General features: G+C 43.5%; 2 protein-coding genes across 2 annotated transcripts; one reads left to right on the top strand and one right to left on the bottom strand.

Moving 5' to 3' along the window:
• Positions 1–11,701: 11,701 nt before the first annotated feature.
• On the bottom strand, positions 11,702–14,857 carry LOC146573213 (retrovirus-related Pol polyprotein from transposon 412). The gene has a single exon (XM_085278522.1). The coding sequence runs from the start codon at positions 14,855–14,857 to the stop codon at positions 11,702–11,704; it is 3,156 nt and encodes a 1,051-aa protein (XP_085134648.1).
• Positions 14,858–18,836: 3,979 nt separating this feature from the next.
• Positions 18,837–21,386, top strand: LOC146573214 (E3 SUMO-protein ligase ZBED1-like). The gene is made up of 4 exons (XM_085278523.1): positions 18,837–18,946; positions 19,160–19,755; positions 20,380–20,729; positions 20,985–21,386. Exons 1-4 carry the CDS (start codon positions 18,837–18,839, stop codon positions 21,384–21,386), a joined length of 1,458 nt encoding a protein of 485 aa, XP_085134649.1.
• The last annotated feature ends 401 nt before the right edge of the window (positions 21,387–21,787 follow it).

Genomic DNA, 21,787 nt, shown 5'->3' on the forward strand with positions numbered 1-21,787 from the left:
CTGGGTCACAAAATAAACGTTTAACATATTTTCAAGCGAGAATGTAGCTGTGCAAACCTCAAATATCTGCTCAGTTTATCAAGACACCACATATTTTGAAAAGCACTCAAACGTCTGTTCCCCACTACCTCGATAGCTAGCCGGGGGCAAAGCTGACTAGAGCCGGTGAGAACCCCGGACTCCGGGCAAATCGTTTTCAAACCCACGGCCGTCTTTCGCTACTCGGGTTAAACATGATATGTAAGTCACTACATATGTTATAACTTAAAATGTTATTGTTTGGCTTTTTTTTTAGTATTTTATTTATTCCTGAGTAAATCGGTTTGGCTGAGATTAAAGTTATAGTTTTTACACAGCTGAATAAACGTCAAGCAGACAACTGATTATCAGAACTGTGAAATGCTCGAGAATATACTCCGGTGTCCTGTTATATTTTAGATAGCAAGGAGTTTATTAAACTTCACCGAAACAATCTGCAAATTTCATTAAAATTGAATAAACTATCATCTTGCCTTTATTTTTAATTAGCACATACCTTAAACACTTAAAGCTGTAAGCTAATGATAGTTATATAAGAGCAGATGCATGCTCTGATTAGTCGACTAATCGCAAAAATAATCTGTGACTAGTCGACTATCAAAATAATCGTTTGTGGCAGCCCTAGTCTAGCATTAAACACAATTATCAAAACTAAAAAACTTTGTTAATTTTATAATTATTTTTAGCCTCTGAAAATAGGAGAATTTCTTTAAAAATGTCTGTAAACAGTTAATGTAAACAATTAATATCTTCGTTAAATCATTTAAATTAAACATAAAAGTCTGCACTACAATCATCTTGACTGCATGACTTGAATTGCTTGATTGCTGGACCGTGATGTCATACAGACAATATTGCAATAATTCTATTATTGTCCAAATATGTATGACCCTAACTGCATATGTCTTCTTCATGACAGTGAGATCATGAAGCTTCACATGTGCAGTAAGATCCATGAAGTCAAGAGTCATTCAGCATAGCATAAAGGTTAAGCTGTGAACAAATCTAAATGTACCATATTTTTTGGATTATAAGGCGCACTATAGATTAACGGGTCTGTTTTCATACATATAATGCAGATTATAAGACGCATTAAGGGAAACAAAACAGTCAGATAAGTCAAATTTTACTCAACTCATTCTTCTTACTTCCTCCATTTCCTTACCATTAATTCATTAATGTTGAATTCTCTTGCAGCTGCTCTATTCCCATGTTGTTGCAGTATATTAATGACTAACCTCGTATTGTGGATGGGTTATCTCAGTTGTTCTCCTAACTGAAGTTTGGTTCGTTTATAGCATCCTGCCATGTGATTGCATTTGTTCCTAACCATTGGGAACCCTCATGTTAACTTTTATCGAGTCGAAAAAAGTTAGCATTCATCCTCCAGCTTCACTGTGTTTATGTTATGCTAACATTACATTATCCTAGCTGTGTCATTAGCGATCACATAGCACAGACCTTCCGAAAGTGTGGGGCCCGCCCCCTATGGGGGGCGCAGAGCCATTGCAGGGGGGGGCGCAGCATGAAAAGGGGAAAAAAACAAAACAACCATTGGGCGCCCACACAAACGCAAAGCAGGAGATGAAGCATCGCTGAATATGTTTCCAAACCAACTTCATTCTAAGCCAAAGACTAGAAAATATGGTGAAGCATATCTTCCCTTTGGTTTCACCTGCACAAGTGCCAAGGTAGGTCTCCCCTGCAGAATTGGTTTTCCCTTCATTGGGAGCACAAGCTGGGCTCTCCAAATCACGGACAAACAGCATCCCACATTCGTGATTTTTAGTTCACAAACACTTCTTGTAATGACTAAACTACTCCTGACATTTTGGAGATGTTAGCTCTTTATACAGTAAAGTTACAGTGGGGTACAAATAATATCAGGCTGATCCTGCCACGATTTGTTCCCCCTGTCTAAATCATGGACAAACAGTATCCCACAGCTGTTTATGTTTTTAAACCCATTTTGCACAGAGAGGCATTTTTTTTTGAAAAATGTATTGATAGCAATGTTGAATATTATTACACAGGAAAAAAACAACTACATGTAAAATAATTACACCGTGATGCCTCTGCCTTTCTAAATTGAGGGACAGTAACTGCGTGTTTATATGTAAGCATGTAAAACCTGAAGATAGAGACAAAATACTGTTAATCTGACTATCTGCCATTCTGCAATTCCACTCATGTAAGCAATAACGTGGTGCACAGCTGACGTGAAAAAAGGCACATACCTTTGACGGTGCGAGACGAACTGTATTCCTCATCCACACCTAAACGCAAAAAATTAGTTTTAAAAAATCTCCGTTTTCGGTGATTCGAAACGCCGTTTACGTGTGGACGAAACAGCTGCGTTTTCAAAAAATACCCGTGTAGCGTAAAGAGTTAGTAGTTTATTTTCATACTACCTGCAGATTACTTGTATTTGCTTAATTGTTTACTAAATGTTTGAGGTGTGAAATAAACCACAATTGAGCAAAATATGGGTGTGTGTGGTTGGAGGATGTGTTAGAGCGTGCGTGTGTGTGTGCGCGCGCGAGGGGGGGGGTGCGCGAACATTTTTCTGTAAAACAAAGGGGTGCGCAGCGAAAAAAGTTTGGGAACCACTGACATAGCACATCATTAAATACCAGCTAGTCCAACTTCAGTAACCTTACAAAAGTCACTGTTGTTTAGTTTTCTGTCTTCATGTATGTTGGAAGTGATAGCAGAGCTGTAAGTTTTATTTTTTTTCAGAAATCTCTCATTTAGAACATACCATATCAAGTTTAGGTGGAAACTAGGGAGCTAACTTCCTGCTAACTTCTAACTTCTAACTTCAAATCTTGCTAATTTTGTTAAAGATGAAAGAATTTAGACAGTTTTTACCTCTCATTGATGCCGCAGTGTTCGTTTTAATTTTGGGACCTGAAGTGGAAAGAGTTTTGGACCCAGATTACTCCGCTCCTGACTATGGTAGCCGTAATGCTCTGACAATCCATCAAGCAGTGCAGCTACATAGCTTACCAAAGTCGTACTAAAACATTTTTTGACAGATTTTTGAGCGCCGTGACCACATAAAATCGGCTTGAGGTCAGTAAGCACAACCAGAATTCATACACAAAGGCGCACAGTGTTATAAGGCACACTATTGATTTTTGAGAAAATTAAAGGATTTTAAGTATGCCTCATAATGCGGAAAATACAGTAATTAACTTGCTGCTGTGTCAAGCTCCTAGCTTCAATAGAGACATCCAGAACCACATGTTGATTTACATATGCCAGTATTGATAGATTTTTTTTTAAGATAAGAAATGACATTTTTTGACATTTCAAAACTCATGTTCGATGCAATGCAAAATTCAAAGATTCCCTGTTTTAGGAATAGTATTTCTAGGCTCAGGCTTCAGATTACTACACAAAATTGAGCCAGAACCTTCTCTGCACCCTGAGCTGATAAGTTAAACTAAACTCAGATATGTGAACATGTAACAAACATTCATCAGACAGTATGGTTCAGCAGCCTTCCTCATTTCCCAAGAGGAAGGAATGGAGGAAATAAACAAAGTCAGACAGTATCCAATCTCCTTACTGCCTATGATATTAGTCAGGACTTTCAGCAGCTTAGCACACACACAAACACACAGACACCAAATGCTGCTCAGCAGTGTGATAACATGTTCAAATTGGTCAAATCTAATCTCAGGCTTCACTGCACACATACAGACAGCTGTAGGTGGCTGGAATTGCACCCCACTGTATCACACCACAAACACATGGACCCCAACCTTCCATTTGCCAGCAGACCAAGGTGACAGACACAGTGCCATAACCTTTACCTGAAATTGTCCTGGAACAGGCCACTTTGGTTGTACTGGATGCTTGCACAGTTTTGGTGAGTAATGTTTTCTCTGTTTGGTGGCACTGTTGGTCTCAGGTAATCTGGAACACACCTCTGTGGGCTTAATAGTGTAGTTCAATATAAAGACCACACACCTAACATCTCCAGTGAGGTGTATGTATATGGTCCTAAACAGTTCTATGATAAAATGTTTTGCAACTTGCAGCTAAATAAATACAAGCTAACCTGAGTATTTTGAATAACTATTGTTTCTTACAATAATAAAATGCAATGCAATATAATGTCTTAATGCATCTCTATTATTTAGAATGCAAAAAGTCAAAAGTACTTACTGCATCCTGAATATGAGGAAAGCCAGCCTCTAGCCAATGATCTGAAAGTCACTGCTGTCGTGGATGTTTCATGAAGTAGTTTGCTTTTGAATAACCTGCATGACCTAGTAAGTCTAATCTGATCTCTGTAATCACGCATTTTCCATTCAAATGGCAGTTCTCAGCAGTATTAAAACAAATTGAACCCAGTGAGAACACAAGGCTTACCCGACATCAAGCTGTGCTGTCCATCATTGCTGACAATGGCTGGTAACACATGTGTTACCAGCCGTCCTCATTGTCTTACAGATGTGGCAATCAACCATGGATGTTTTTATGTTAAAATCTACACTTCACCTTGTCTATAACCAAGGAATAATAAAAATAGAAATAATAATAATTACATCCATGTTCATTTATTTCACGTATCAACCACTTTCTCTTCTCTCCAACTTAATCCAGAAGTATGGAAATGCATGTATATGTGTGTAGTGTGTAAAAAAATAAAACATATAAATAAAATGCTCTTAATCTGATTTCAGGGTGAATGGGGTATATAATCTCATTTACTCCTTCAATCCTTTTCCATTCTATTCTTAACAAATGCTCTCATAGTAACACTACGAGTACAGTGCATATTCACAGTTATTCTTAGCGCATAATCTTGGCTCATAACAGAACTGATTGGGAGAAAAGAGGTTATTAAAGGAGGTTAGGAGGTCACATGTTGCTGTTGGCGATACATGAGAAAACCATGTATCGCATGTCGTAGTTGGAGGGAATTACACATGATTAAAACTAAATTGAAAGACTGCGGTTTCTAAATGAAGAAAAAATAAACATTTAACTTAAACTTCTGTTCAGGAGTTTCTGTAATTACAACCATGAGAAAGTGATTTTACTTAATGGCAATATTTCACTTCTGATCAGACATGTTCTGATAAAGTATATTTAAATGGCACCGCAAAGCAAGAAAACCCTAACCCTAACTGCAATAGCACATGAGAAGTCAGGCAGAACCTCATAAACTGGCAGTTAAAGTTCTCTCAGGTTTAAATCACTATTTTCCCCTTAAAGCAGTCAGGGGTGAATGGTGACAGTTACCATTTGCACTGCTGCTTTTTATTGCAGATGTTTTGTTGCAGTATATTATGTTGAATATAATGTCTCTGCTTGCTGTTATCAGATCAGTAAGGTGTGGAGAGGCAGTGTGTGTGACAGACACAGCCTGTGTCTGGCCCCTGCCCCAGTGCTGCAGTGAGTTAACTTAATGTGTTTGAAGAGGCGTATTTTCTGTTTTTGCGCTTCGTGCCCTAAGTGATACAAATAGGCTGCTGATGTGTGTGGGAGCCATGGCGGAAACATTTCATCATTTGATGATCATCATTTCTCCTCCTGTCTGAACACATACCATCTACCTTGTTTTTTTTCCTCCTTTTGCATTTGTGAAACATTACCAGTTACTATATGTGCATGTCTACTCATCCCTGTTCACACACCTCTTATATCTCTTTTACACATCTCTTTTCTCCACCTCTGATTACATTTGTATTATAAAATTAAGTAAACACGTTAACCAGTAAGTTACAGTAATTAAGTAGTGCTGTGCTTCCAATGTGAAGGTGAAATGTCTCTTTTCGGAATATTTTGTTGTATATGACATAAATGAATTTAGTGAAACATAAAGTGGGGCAAAAAAGTATTTAGTCAGCCACCGATTGTGCAAGTTTCCCCACTTAAAATGATGACAGAGGTCAGTAATTTGCACCAGAGGTACACTTCAACTGTGAGAGACAGAATGTGAAAAAAAAATCCATGAATCCACATGGTAGGATTTGTAAAGAATTTATTCGTAAATCAGGGTGGAAAATAAGTATTTGGTCAATAACAAAAATACAACTCAATACTTTGTAACATAACCTTTGTTGGCAATAACAGAGGTCAAACGTTTACTATAGGTCTTTACCAGGTTTGCACACACAGTAGCTGGTATTTTGGCCCATTCCTCCATGCAGATCTTCTCGAGAGCAGTGATGTTTTGGGGCTGTCGCCGAGCAACACGGACTTTCAACTCCCGCCACAGATTTTCTATGGAGTTGAGGTCTGGAGACTGGCTAGGCCACTCCAGGACTTTCAAATGCTTCTTATGGAGCCACTCCTTTGTTGCCCGGGCGGTGTGTTTTGGATCATTGTCATGTTGGAAGACCCAGCCTCGTTTCATCTTCAAAGTTCTCACTGATGGAAGGAGGTTTTGGCTCAAAATCTCACGATACATGGCCCCATTCATTCTGTCCTTAACACGGATCAGTCGTCCTGTCCCCTTGGCAGAAAAACAGCCCCATAGCATGATGTTTCCACCCCCATGCTTCACAGTAGGTATGGTGTTCTTGGGATGCAACTCAGTATTCTTCTTCCTCCAAACACGACGAGTTGAGTTTATACCAAAAAGTTCTACTTTGGTTTCATCTGACCACATGACATTCTCCCAATCCTCTGCTGTATCATCCATGTGCTCTCTGGCAAACTTCAGACGGGCCTGGACATGCACTGGCTTCAGCAGCGGAACACGTCTGGCACTGCGGGATTTGATTCCTTGCCGTTGTAGTGTGTTACTGATGGTGACCTTTGTTACTTTGGTCCCAGCTCTCTGCAGGTCATTCACCAGGTCCCCCCGTGTGGTTCTGGGATCTTTGCTCACCGTTCTCATGATCATTTTGACCCCACGGGATGAGATCTTGCGTGGAGCCCCAGATCGAGGGAGATTATCAGTGGTCTTGTATGTCTTCCATTTTCTGATGATTGCTCCCACAGTTGATTTTTTCACACCAAGCTGCTTGCCTATTGTAGATTCACTCTTCCCAGTCTGGTGCAGGTCTACAATACTTTTCCTGGTGTCCTTCGAAAGCTCTTTGGTCTTGGCCATGGGGGAGTTTGGAGTCTGACTGTTTGAGGCTGTGGACAGGTGTCTTTTATACAGATGATGAGTTCAAACAGGTGCCATTCATACAGGTAACGAGTGGGGGACAGAAAAGCTTCTTACAGAAGACGTTACAGGTCTGTGAGAGCCAGAGATTTTCCTTGTTTGAGGTGACCAAATACTTATTTTCCACCCTAATTTACGAATAAATTCTTTACAAATCCTACCATGTGAATTCATGGATTTTTTTTTCACATTCTGACTCTCACAGTTGAAGTGTACCTCTGGTGCAAATTACTGACCTCTGTCATCATTTTAAGTGGGGGAACTTGCACAATCGGTGGCTGACTAAATACTTTTTTGCCCCACTGTACGTACGAGATGAAGGAAGCTGATAAACCAGTCAGGGTGAGCGAATGCATTTTTATTACACTGTATGCAATTCACTTCCAGCATACAGTATATTATATCTGAAAAGCAATGAAGGTTGAGAAAAAAAATTTAGCCAGCTTTTTACGTTGTATCTTTGTAAGAGGGACCTTCACTGTAACCCGCTAAAATTCCCAACAATGGCTGCCCAGAAATGATTTTATGCACTTCTTGTAGTATAAAAAGCTTTTTTTCCCCAAGCAGAATCAGTCAGAATGCACTGCTGTGCAAAATACTTTCGCTTTGCCAAAAATATGTGTGTGTATGTAAGAGAGTTAGTTGGGTTTTCTTGCTTGTTTGGGAAAGTTAATGGATCTAACATGTACCCGTGGTGGACAGAATGCCAGCTTTGGCTGAGGTCCTTTACAGGAAGCATGTGGTAGAGGTCATGCTCTGGCACTTAGTTCTGCTATGGGGCAAAGTGCACCACTGGCAGCATGGCGTTCATAACCGATGCAAAGCATCATCAATCATCATGTTAACATGATCCCAGCGACAGGCATCCATGAACATACTGAGAACAAGTACACCATCCTGTAGCTCTGGTAACTGTTTTAACAGATAACCATACTGAAGGGAATTATATATTTTTTAAATTTATTTACTGGTAAAAAAAAAAAAGTAAACACAAAATTAATTAGTTAGGGATTACAGAAGCTGTATAATAAAAAAGAAAATGTGAAATAAATCTAAAACTGTTTTTTATCTTTTATGCAATTTATTTTCATGAATAGAGATTTACAGTTTAAAGTTGGCAGGATGGCTGATAATTTGAAATGTTATTCAAATTAGTCAGGTCATATCCTGTTTGGCTGGGTTTGATGTCCACTATTTATGGGACTTTAGAGGACATGCCAAATGAATCTGTGATCCAACAAAGAAATTAACTGTGTATATCTAAACATGAATAGATGAATAAATAACTGTGATCATTTTTGTACCAGTGCTGCATGATTCATCTTAGTTCAAGTTCATTTGGAGAAATAGCTGGTATTTACAGAAAGTAATGTTTTTCTACAAACAAAATTGTTTTCTTTTTCTTGAGCCAGAAATAACACACACTAACTACAACCATATGTAGTCTAGTCAACGATAGTGGATAACAGATTTAATCTGACAATAGGTTCTATGCATGGTGCAGTCGCCACACATCAGATTTAGGGATTCAGGATAAAGGTACTTCCATAATTAAATAAATAATAAATAACCAAACAAGATAAACATACATATATAATACAAACACAATATATCGGGTTCTTACAGCTTTCGCATTAACATTTTTCTCTGACTAATTGAAATGCTTGCCTCTTTCTTTTTTCTGAAAAAAAGAAACAAGAAAGAAAGAAAGGAAGCTGACTGAGGGCTCATTATGGCTAATGGTATATAACACTTTTATCCTCAAACCAGAATTGGCAATCTTGTGCAGGCTGGTAGGTATTTTGGTTGCAATGACTCTAATTGGAATCATACTATAGTGTAACTCAGACAATTTGAAACATGATTCTGTTTTTAGTGTAAAAATGTGGCATACAAGAAAATTAATTGCAGACATTTTATCTAGCTAAGTTAAGCTAAACTAATACAAGGAGCAACAAACTTTAACCAAGTTCTGCAGAGAAGTCTAATTGAAGTTGTAAAATTAATATTTTAGCATTTTTCTTTAATTCTGGATCTTTTATTCTGCATTTCAGTACCTCTGTTGTTATTAGCAAGAAAATAATGCTTAAAATATTAATATTTTAAGGCCTGAGGAAGGAATCTTGAAGTCTTGCAAGGAGAGATGTACATAAATGTGTGCACCTTTAAGGAATGTTTTATGCTGTATGTTGCATTACAGGCATCCTGACTCTGACTCAATTTGCATTGGCAAAGTTAAGTAGATTTTCTCTTCTAAGGTAGTCAACATGTGCTGTCTAGCTCAGCGGTTACCCATTGCCTTATGAGCTAATGCGACTTTTCTCTGTTTTTCTCGTGTGTCCGTTTGTGTGTGTTTAAGTAAATTTTAGGGAATGTGCAATACACATGTTCAGACCAGTCTTACGGAAGAGCAGCTTAAGTCAGGGGAGATGAACCACATGCTGAAATAGGGTGTATATGGAGATGGAAAGAGAGCAAGAGAGAAGAGTAGGAGACAGAGAGATGTGCTGTGCCTCAGGGATGAACTAAGCGTGTGTATGTGTTACTACCATTTTTCAACCTAATGAGATAACACACATATCAAACATACACAAATGCACGTTTGCATGCATGCACACACATACACAATCAGACTAATACGCACAGCCAAGATGTTCTCTATCATATCAGTGTCTGTGAGTCACTGACAAAGAGAAGCCTGAGCTCAAAGAAGACTTTTCAGTTGGCTTCATACAACCTCACAAAATACTCACTAAACTTGTAAACTTGTGTGTTTGGGTGTAAATATGTGTATCTCTTTCAAATGTGGATAAAAGGAGTTCTGGGGACCATTTCTCTAACTGTAGAAAACAGGAGTTTGCACGGTGGGTGGGAACCTGGTTGTTCATGTGAGGGGCTACTAGCCCTGCTATGTAGGGGTAGAAGGGCGCACAGGCTGCCTTGAACGACTAGCGGGTGGTGGGATCTAAGTCCGTAACCCCCTCTAGCGCGATTGACCCGGACACTTACTTCAGTAAGAATGGGGTTAGTTACCTGGCAACAGTAGGCACAAAAGGAGGACTCCAGGCCCGGATCTGCAATGATAGCAGCGCCTGCACACGGAATACTAGCACGGTCCCACTTAACTCCGTCGTCCTGTGCCTAACCAAATAACTCAGGTGCCCCTACTCCAAGGCAACCTGGGTCGGACAAAAGCATTCAACAACGACTTTTTAAACCACGTGGCTCTTTTTTTATTTATCTGGAGAGCCCTCAAAAAAAAACAAACTTGGTTAACAATGTCCACAGGGCCCTGGAGAGCAAAGGGAAAACAGCAAGGAGCCTCCCCAGGACCAAAGAAATGAAAGAAATAAAATGAGGTAAAATAAATCAAAACAGACTGGTGGGACCCAGTGTTAGGAGTCCTCGACTCCGCACAACCCACCCTAGTCACAGAGAAAGCACTCACAATACAGAAGAACAGTAAAAGTTAACACAGCAATTATCCAGTCTAAAATGGCTGACACAGTCCCAACGCATCATTTACAATGTCCGACACACCAAAAGAACATTTCAGTCTTTACAGTTTAATCCAGTAAATTGTCTCTGGGGTGGGACGGACAGATAGTTCTAGGGGTAGGTGTCGTTAACCGGAGTTACAGTCTGTTAGGCTGTCCAGAACTTCCACAGCCGGAATAGAATGTCCATTCTCCGGTCCACACAAAACAAAGAAAAAACACAGAAACAGTACCTTTGCCCCTCCTGAAATGGGGTGTGATGAACTCACGGGTAGGCGAAGCTTTTACATACAGCCCGCTGAAGCAGGGTGAACATCCGGAGCGTCGTCTGGGTGGCAGGGTACTCCAAACACCGCCGACGTTGAGGCCCAAAATGGCGGTCCCGCGGGCTATCGGAGCTACGGCAGTCCCCAGGCCGGGCGAAGCGAAGCCGCCCAACTCCTCTCTCGGAAACTCGCTGGTCCTTCGCCAGACAGCCGGCCGTGCTGTCTCGCTTTCTAAACGTTCTTCACCGTCAAACTCTACCGGTAACGCCGGGAAACTGAGGCAGATTGGAGGGGAGCGGCCGCTAGCCCTTAGCTCTCGATTAGCCCCTCGGCTAGCGCTATCTCCGCCGACGCTTCGCCCCGGCGCTGCACCCGTAAGGCCGCTGTAGCCGGAATCAGAGTTCATACACGGACGGAAACCCAGCCTAGACTCACTGCGGTACCGTACACTGTCTCGCTAACCCCTCGTTTACACTTTGTTCGGGTCTTTCCTAGCGTCCTCCCTCGTCCGGACACGTGTGTTTTTTTTTTTGCTCCGCTCGTCTTCTCTCTCACTGCGCATGCCCATCCTCTTCACGCTACGTCACTTCCTCTTGGCTGCTTCAGGCTGTAAAAACCCCGTGACCGTTTTCTAAGGGTTGTAAATATGTGCCCTCACATTTCCCCCCAGCTAAACCCTGCCACACCAGCGACGACTCAAGCAGTTCATCCCTGTAACAAACACAGAATAACACATATTAACCCACATGTTCAGTAACACTCTATACCGCGGTCCTAAGCCTCTCATGGTGGTCCCGGACCCAGTCGTCCAGATTGTCCGCCTCTGGTTCCCTCATGTCTTTCCCTCCCAGGAGGTCCAAGGGCATTCTGGCGTCCCTCCTGAACAGGAGATAGAAGGGCGCATAACCCGTGGAAGAGTGCTCACGAGAGTTATAGGCCATAACCAACTCTGGCAAGTACGTTTTCCAATCCCGCTTCTTCTCTGGTGGCAGTGTCCTGAGCATGTCGTGCATGGTCCTATTAAACCTCTCACACTGCGCGTTCCCCTGCGGATGGTAAGGGCTGGTGCGACTCTTGGCAATCCCATAGGCCCTGCACAGCTCTTTTATAACACTAGCCTCGAAGCTCCTCCCCTGATCGGAGTGCAACCGGGCCGGGCACCCGTAATAGGTAAACCAATGTTTCAGCAAAGCATTTGCTGTCGTCTCAGCAGTTTGGTTTCTGGTGGGGACGGCAACGGTGAACCTGGTGAACATGTCTGTAAGGACAAGGACATTTTCGTATCCCCCACAAGACTTTTCTAGCACCGTATAGTCCATAGCAAGGACCTCCAGGGGTGCGGTGACATTGCTGCAGGTCATGGGGGCCCTGTGGTTGGGAAAGACATCCTTTGCCAATGCACACCGCCTGCATTGCTGAACCCAATCTTGAACATCTCTACTCATGGTAGGCCAGTAATAGCTCCTTCTCATTACCGCGAGGGTGCTCTTTGCACTGAAATGCCCCCCATGCTCATGCTGGTTCTCATATACCCTACGTTGTAAGGCCCCTGGGACAATGAGCTGCCTGATCTCCTCCCCATCACGAGGGTTGCTGACATGCCTATACAGCACACCCTTATAAAGCCTAAGGCGGTCAAGCCGTTGGTGAAGCCGCCTCGCGTCAGGTGTTAACGCGTGGAGATCGGCATGGCTCATCCCCGTGCCCCTCTCCACCACCCGATACACGGGCCCGACGACCGGGTCGTTTTTCTGAGCCACTTCGACCTCCTCCCAGCTGTGCCCACCAAGAGCTTTCCCAGCAGTCGCTTGCACTCTGGCTTTCAGATCAGCCCTACCATCCTCCTCCAACCTAGCAGGCCACAGACACGCACGCACTTCTTCTGGGCCCACTTTGATAAAGTCCTTGCCCGTGTCCTCCTGCTCGGGTTCCTCTTGGTTAGGGATTCTGGAGAGGACGTCTGCATTCGTGTTTTGCCGCCCGGGCTTGTAACACACCTCAAAGTCATACTCAGCGAGTTGTGCTACCCACCGCTGTTCGACAGCCCCCAGGTTAGCCGTTGCCAGGTAGCGCAGCGGGTTATGGTCCGTGACTACCGTGAACCTGGCGTACATCAGGTAGTCCCTGAATTTCTCGGTAACAGCCCATTTAAGCGCCAGAAGTTCCAGTTTAAATGCGCTGTAATTCTTGTCATTCTTCTCGGAGCCTCTCAGCCCCCGACTCGCGTAGGCTACCACACGCTCTACGCCCTCCTGTTTTTGACTGAGCACAGCCCCGAGTCCGTGCAGACTCCCATCTGTGGTCAATATGAAGGGTAGGCCGAAGTTGGGATAGGCCAGGATTGGAGGGGACACCAGGCACCGTTTCAGCTCATCCAGTGCCTCCTGGCACTCACCGGTCCAAACAAACGTCTGGGTGCCCCTCGACGTGTTTTTCAACCCTTTCCCAACCAGGGCATGCAGAGGCTTGGCCAACTGTGCAAACCTTGGCACAAACCGCCTGTAGTAGCTCATGAATCCAAGCACCTGCCTCACCTCTCGCACGCTCCTTGGAGCCGGCCATGCCTCCAGGGCCTTGACCTTTTCTTGATCTACCTGGACGCCTTTAGCAGAAATCACGTGGCCAAGGAATTTAACCTCCGGCCGCAGAAGGAAGCATTTGGTCGGCTTCAACTTCAACCCGTGCTGCTTCAAACGTTCGAACACTGTCTCGAGCCTCTCGCAGTGACTGTCAAAGTCCCGGGAGAAGACTATAATGTCATCCAGGTAGACAAGGAGTATATCAAAACTGAGGTCCCCCAGTACCATACCCATCAGCCGCTGAAAAGTGGCTGGGGCGTTGCACAAGCCAAATGGCATCCGAGTCCATTCAAACAAGCCAAATGGTGTTGTAACCGCCGTTTTTCCCCTGTCCCTTTTGCTCATGGCCACTTGGAAGTAGCCTGCGGTCAGGTCCAGGGTCGAGAATAACAGCGCATTGCCAAGCGCATCCAACGACTCTTCGATGCGGGGAAGTGGGTAGGCATCTTTGCACGTCACTTCGTTCAGCCGCCTGTAATCGCAGCAGAATCGAACACTTCCATCTTTCTTAATAACCACCACCGCAGGCGAGGCCCATGGACTGGAGCTCTCTTTAAGGATCCCCTGGCTAACGAGCTCCTGAACATGCCTCTTAAACTCTTGAAAGACATGGGGTGGGACCCTTCGGTGCCTCTGTTTGATTGGGGGTGCCTCGGTGGGGATACTGTGTGTCACCGTGGTGGTGTAGCCGTAATCGACTTCGCTTGCCGAGAATACGTCTTGGTGTTGGGCTAACAGCCGACAAAGCTTTTGACGCTGTAGCTCCGTGAGGTCCCGGGTGTTAGCCTGTACAGGGACCGGCAACTGCCCAGCCTCGCCACCTGTCGCTATACTCTCACCCTGACCCAGCGGCTTAACCACGAGTGCCCCCCCTCTCTCCTCTACCCGTACAACCTCTTTGGGGAGCACAGCTCGTGGTTTGCTTACAACGGCAAGCCTGGCTCTTGGCATCAGCTTGACAGCCCTCTCGCTTGTGTTCATCACTCTGAGAGGGATTCTTCCACCACTGGTTGTCGCAATAGTGTTGGCAACTAACAGTCCCCGCGGCAGCTCTATCTCTTTTGCCGCCTCTGCCAGCACTTGGCACTCAACCCTAGGTGAGACCCCGCAACGGCCCTCCACCACTTTCTCGCTCCTCGGGGGGATGATAACGGGTTCCCTGCCAGCCACCTTGACGAACCCGATTTTGCCACCCGGACCTGTGCGCGGGAACTCCTTCCTCGCTCGGGCTATCAACCGACGGATGGTGGCCTCTGTCTCGTCTGGAGCGTGGGGATCCATGTGGACGCGACCCCCATCTGCGATAAAGAGCGCTTCGAGGTCTTCTATAACATTCATCCCCACAATCCCTGGGAGCCCATTAGCTTTGTCTACCTGAGGGTGAGTGTCGGTGAGTACAAAAATGCACTTCTTACCAACCACTCTCCCGGCGCATTCAACCTCCGCCTCCAAGCAGCCCAAGACAGGAATATCGAGCCCGTTTGCGGCTGTGAGCTCAATCCAGTCTGCTGACTTCAACTCCTGTGGCCCAAAACACCTACGGAAATGGGACTCCGTAATAGCCGTCACATTTGACCCCGTGTCCCAGAGGCAGGTGGTGTCCACCCCCCCCTATCTTAAGGTGGACTGTGCGACACCTCCCAAGAGCACTCCTTTGGAGGCTTTCCTCCACCTCTGTCAGAAGACACTCGGCTGCTTGGCGCCCTATGGCCGGTGTGGTGGGGTGTTTCTTGGGACGTTGAGGCCCAAAATGGCGGTCCCGCGGGCTATCGGAGCTACGGCAGTCCCCAGGCCGGGCGAAGCGAAGCCGCCCAACTCCTCTCTCGGAAACTCGCTGGTCCTTCGCCAGACAGCCGGCCGTGCTGTCTCGCTTTCTAAACGTTCTTCACCGTCAAACTCTACCGGTAACGCCGGGAAACTGAGGCAGATTGGAGGGGAGCGGCCGCTAGCCCTTAGCTCTCGATTAGCCCCTCGGCTAGCGCTATCTCCGCTGACGCTTCGCCCCGGCGCTGCACCCGTAAGGCCGCTGTAGCCGGAATCAGAGTTCATACACGGACGGAAACCCAGCCTAGACTCGCTGCGGTACCGTACACTGTCTCGCTAACCCCTAGTTTACACTTTGTTCGGGTCTTTCCTAGCGTCCTCCCTCGTCCGGACACGTGTGTTTTTTTTTTTGCTCCGCTCGTCTTCTCTCTCACTGCGCATGCTCGTCCTCTTCACGCTACGTCACTTCCTCTTGGCTGCTTCAGGCTGTAAAAACCCCGTGACCGTTTTCTAAGGGTCGTAAATATGTGCCCTCACATTCAGACAACTTCTGAGGCGATCTGCACCAATTAAATGTCTGTATTTACATGGGATTTGACTCTCATGCTGAGAACTCTTGAACTGGGGTGCTTCCTGTCCCGAAGCAGTTGTGTGGGAGTTAAGGTGGCCATTATTGTCTCGGATAAACAGTGTTTCAATGGCTTCATTCATGTCCAGACACTCTGCACAAGTCAAGCACAAAGAGACAAAACACAGCATGGTGCATTGAAAACATGGGAAAAAACATTTTGAAATTGTCTTTAGCACAATACAAAGTCAACAATAACTAAGACGTATGTGGAGGTGTATCTGTGTGAGTGTCAATGTAAATGGGTACTGCACTTTGGCTAGCATCCGTTCGGCAACCTCGTTAGTTTTAGTTCCATGTTATGCTGCAGAATGAGGAATAATATCCACTATGGTACTAATGAGAGTTATAGTTTCTTGGGATTGTAGAGGCAAACACACACATGCACATACTGATGTATTGATATTTTACAGTAGCAATCTCTTACTGTCTTAATAAAAATGCGTTTATAACAATCCATAAACTTGGTGAGCCACTCTACATTAAATTATAAAAAGGACCATAAATAATTTCTTGTAATCCTTGTAAAGTGAAACATTCAACACATTCCCCATATCAAAACAAACAACAAACTACGTAAAACATTTACCCATATGATTCTATCATGAACTATAAAAATGACAGCACGCACAGTGATATTGTCATGATCCTGGGTCCTTTTGACCCAGCGTTTTGTGTTTTCTCTTCGCGATTTTGGTTCTGTTCTCTAATTGGTGTTTACCCTGTTCCCCCCCGTGTGTTCCTGTTTTATTGTGAAGGTCTGCGTCTTATGTGAGTGTTTTCAGTTTGCCTCCCTGGTCTCGTCATGTTAATCACTCCCAGCTGTGTCTCCCACCTGTGTGTAATCTCCCTGTGTTCTCTGAGTGTATTTAAGTTGTATTTTCTGTCTTGGTAATCGCTGGTTCGTCTGTGTTGTTTCCCCTCGGTCTCCCTGCGTCTCCCCGTATGTATTTCTCCGGACCTCCCTGCATCCTCATTCTGGTTTGTCTTATTAGTTTACCCAGTTTAGGTTTCCGGTTTCATGTTTTGTCGCCACCGCTGTTTGTACTCACACCCCTGTAAATAAACACTCATCTGCACCAGAGCTGCCGCATTTTGGGTCCTATTTCATATTCCACACGGCTTGCCCCGGCAAACCGTGACAGATATATTTAGATGCAGTCATATAGTATATCAAGTATTAAGTGTTCCTGTATAGAAACCCTATGTGTACATACACATGCCTATATATATGAAAGAGGGGGGAAAAGGGGGAAGGAAAATGAATAATACCTGAGGGGGAGTAGGTCAGGCCAAGCAGGAGAGTTTCTGGAGGTTAAAAAAAACAAAAGGCCTTTGGGGATTGCCCTGAGGTAGCGTTGGTTCCAGGCACTTGTGCTCCACATGTGATGTCACCTGGTGAGAACAAAGGGCACATAATGCACAACGGTCTTGTCGCGTTTATGGATGAAAATGATAGTTGCTTTAATGACAACCCCTGCTACAGTGTCAGCCCGAGTCACTCATAATCTTATTCAGAATCAACACGACAGAAAAAAAGGTTATTCGTGGCATTAAACAAAAAAAAATTAAATAACACATTAAATAAAAATGTCAAGCAAATATAGATATATTTACTCAGACATATGCAATATCCATTTTTATGAAACCCAGACTTTTGAAAGAAGTTGGATGCAGGTCATTCAATTAAAGCTCTTCTGACTTCTAAGTTTTTTTTTTTCCCTCTTCAAGGACTTATTACATCATTCTTTTTCTTCAAATCATCTTTATTTTATCACCTTTGGAAAGCTTTTTGTTTTTCAATTTGTGCATGCTTTGCAAGTTATATCGGTCTGCCTGCAGTGTATGCTTGGTAATTTTGCTTTGTTTCCATGCTATAACTCCATAAGTGTGTGTGGCCCATCTACCATATATTTATAATGACGTAGATTGGGGCCCTGGGTTCTTTTCTCTTATTACAGTATGAATTGAAACTCAAGATTATGTAACTTAAATTACCCCCAGAAAATAAATACAAATTAATAATGCACTAGGATCATATGCTTGAATGACTTACATCTCATAGCAATACGCAAATATTTTTCACCATAAACAAAATGAACCTACTGAGTACTTAAACTTAAAAGTGTCTGTTCACTGATTCTAATTAAAAAAAATAAAGTCCACTTTTGTTTAGTTGTTCAACTGAAATTTCAGAGTAATTTCATCAATTAACAATAACTATCTTATTTTAAGCCGTTAAAACAACATAAGGGAAAGTAAAAGTCGCAGGACTGAATCATAGCTGGGGATCGTTGTGACCCCAAACTTAATGGTCACTTCGCTCCATCTGAAGTAAACAAACGGGGTAGTAGCTTTGGAAAGTCACGTGTCCAGCAGAGAAGACTCTGGCAAGCAGGCCTCAACTCCGAAGCAGCGCAGAAGCTCTCAAGAACAGCTGCAGAATATATGGGGTGTGTCTGGGCCACTTTGGGCACTGCGTGTTTGCTGTCCACTTTCAGGCCACCAAAATGTCCAAACAGGGCAACTAGCTGCTCACAGTCTGGATGTTCTGCCAGTTAGCCACCACTTTATCAATAAACAGTAAACTTCCATGCAGCAGACTTCAGGTCGACATTCGCTGCTTTGCAATGCCAAATAGTTCCTGGGTTATCTAACCGACAACCCAAAACGTTTGCAGTAGAGCTGGGCGATAGAACGATAACGATATGTATTGCGATATAACTTCTTCTCGATAGGAAAATACAACTATCGCGATAGACCTCATCTCTCTCTCTTCCTCTTTAAAAAAAAAAAAAAAAGGAACAGCCAATCCAAATTAAGTAGCACAGAGCCAATCCACGTCACGTGCCTTGTTACGTACAAGTGCCAAGCCGCACGTGCGTATTTGTTTGCGAAGCAGCTAACCACCGTGTCGACCGGGTAATGGAGAAAATGAGTGTACCAAGTAGAGAAAAATCGACCGAGAGCTCGGGTGACCACGTTACCGAAGAGAACACGGATGACGGTTCGAATGCCGAAGAGATTGTCGAAAAGTAGGGCCAGAAAAGTTCCGTAGTGTGGAGATATTTCGGCTATTTGAAGTCTGACAAAAAACAGAGTAGCACGCACTGTAAGTTGTGCCGAAAGCATGTTCCCACTAAGTCTGGAAATACAACAAACCTTTTTCATCACCTGAAGCAGTGCCACCCACTAGAGCACGCTCAATCTCTGACTGAAAGTGCTAATTTGTCATCGAAAACAACCAGGGGAATCCCTGCGAAGCAGCAACAGTCAATTGAGTCGGCTTTCTCCAGCGTCTTACCATATGACAAAAAAGCTAAGAGACATAGCGACATAACGAATGCCATAGCCTACTGTCCTGCTAAAGACATGCTACCAATAAACACGGTCGAAAATGAAGGATTCAAGCAGCTAATTAAGGTACTGGATCCTCGTTACCAACTCCCTGGACTTAAACATTTCTCTCAGACAGCGCTTCCAAAGCTATATAGAGAGTGCCGTGAGGCTGTTGAGAAGGAGCTACAAACTGTATCGTTCTTCGCTACTACATCTGACATGTGGTCAAGTCGCACGTCAGAACCTTACCTTAGCCTTACTGCCCACTATATCGACCAAGACTGGAATCTGAAAAGCAAATGTCTTCAAACTGCCTACCTTCCCGACGACCACACGGGTGAAGTAATTGCATTAGGACTGTCAGAAGCGCTTGCATCCTGGGGACTGAGTGAAGACAAACAAGTCTGCATCACAACCGATAGTGGGACAAATATAGTGAAGGCCACATCCCTGAATAACTGGACCCGGCTGCAGTGCTTCGGACATCGACTTCACTCAGCTATCGGTAAGTTGGGAAGCAGAATAAAATTAAAAATGCCTTTTTTAATTGTGTTTTTGAGCCCATGTAAATATATTAAAAGCTAGAGATCTAAATCACTTCCATGATTATTGTTAAAAAATAAACATCAGAAAGAATATTCTTCATGTCAGCCTATTTATTTGAAGTAACAGTTGCTGTTGGCATGCATAATAGGCAAATATTCAGTCACTCTTCAGTGTAAATCAAGTTGACAAAATGTGCCAAATAAAATTTAGAATTTTGGGATTCTATCAGGATCCCAATTGGCTAATACAGAACCTCAGCTCTTTTTCCTATAAAGAACATTAAATTATGATTCCACCAAATAGGGCAATTCAAGACAAAAAGAACAAGTGATGAAAACGTCAAATATAACAATGATGTTGATAACACCAGCCTCTGTCACCTTTTTAAATATAAGAAAAAAAAATTTGGACAGTCTGTCAGAAAAATTTAAAAAAGTAAAAGTACAATAAAAAAAAAGTACAATCATAGCAAGTAAGTGGGTTTTCAGGGCAGTGAATTTTATTTGTGACTGAAAAAAAAATCAAAAATCTTAAATTAATTTCTGAGGTTAATATGTGCTATTATTTACCTTTTTATCCACAGAAAAAGCCGGCAAAGACAAGAGGGTGGAGCGAGCTGTGGCCGTGTGTAAGAGAGTGGTGGCCGCCTTCAGTTTCTCTTGTAAGAAGAAAAGGGAATTGGCTGCTGCTCAGGAGGAGCTTCACCTCCCCCAGCACAAGTTAGTGACAGAGTCACCCACCAGGTGGGGCTCACGCCAAAAAATGGTTGGGAGGGTTCTGGAGCAACATAAAGCTATCTCTCAGGTCCTCAGTGCAGATAAGAAGACCAGGCACTTGGTTCCCTCCTGGCAAGATCTAGATGTTCTGGAGTCTGTGCATGTGGCCCTGAACCCACTACTGGAATTCACAGATTCACTTTCTGGAGAGTGTTACGTGAGTGTGTCCTACCTCAAGCCGATGCTTCACCTTTTCAGAACACAGATTCTGAAACCATCTGAGGATGAAACACAACTTACAAAAGACCTTAAGATGACAGTCATGACATACCTTGATGAAAAGTACAATCACCAGATTACAAATGAACTGCTTGATGTTGCAACCCTGGTAGATGTAGTACAATACATTAATGCAGAACACGTTGATGCCATCAAAATGAGAGCAGTGTCTGAGATGTTGGGGCAAATTGAGCACCCGTCCACTTCAGCTGGAACGGAGGAAACAGAAGATGGTGGAGCTGCTGCAGTACTACCAACCCAGAAGAAACAGAGAAAGTCACTGGGCAGCTTCTTTAAGAAATCCCACCCCACCAGCACAGGGCTCACTGAGAAGGAGACAGTTGAAAAGGAGCTTGAAAAGTACTTGCTGGCACCTGATGCAGACAGTGAAATGGACCCACTTGAGTGGTGGAAAATCAACGACAGAAGCTTCCCAAGAGTTAGCTGCCTGGCAAAGCGCTACCTGTGCATCCCTGCAACCAGCAGCCCCTCTGAGAGGGTATTTAGTACAGGGGCTAATATTGTGACTTGCCACAGGGCCGCTTTAAAGCCTGAAGCAGTGGATAGACTTGTCTTCCTGTCCCACAACCTGTAGGCTTTTGTCAGACTAAAGTTTTATTTTTATATATATATATATATATATGTTGCACCTTGGATGTGTACCTAGGATTTAAAGAATGTTCTGTTAGCATCTTTATTTTAAAACTGTTTGAAAAGCTAAGCTATACAACAAGGAGAGTGAGAATTTCCATTTAGTTCTCAGTTCATTTGATATTGACAAAAGTTAGTTAGTCAATTTTGTCTGTTCTTCTGTAAAACAAACTAAGATTTATTTTTAGAATTAATATTTTGTTTCTAAGTGGAATTGACAATTTAGTCTGTTTTGTTTGTTCTATTTTCAAACTTAAACGCTTTAGCGGCTGCCTTTTGTGTAGTTTGCAATATTTGCCTCTATTTATCTGAAACTGAAGTTTCATTTTCCTTAAGTACATCTGC

Source organism: Mchenga conophoros, linkage group LG6, assembly GCF_057382185.1.
Source record: "Mchenga conophoros isolate Kocher_MC1m ecotype Shallow Benthic linkage group LG6, M_conophoros_male_GT1.1, whole genome shotgun sequence".
In the NCBI taxonomy this organism is placed as follows: domain Eukaryota; kingdom Metazoa; phylum Chordata; class Actinopteri; order Cichliformes; family Cichlidae; genus Mchenga; species Mchenga conophoros.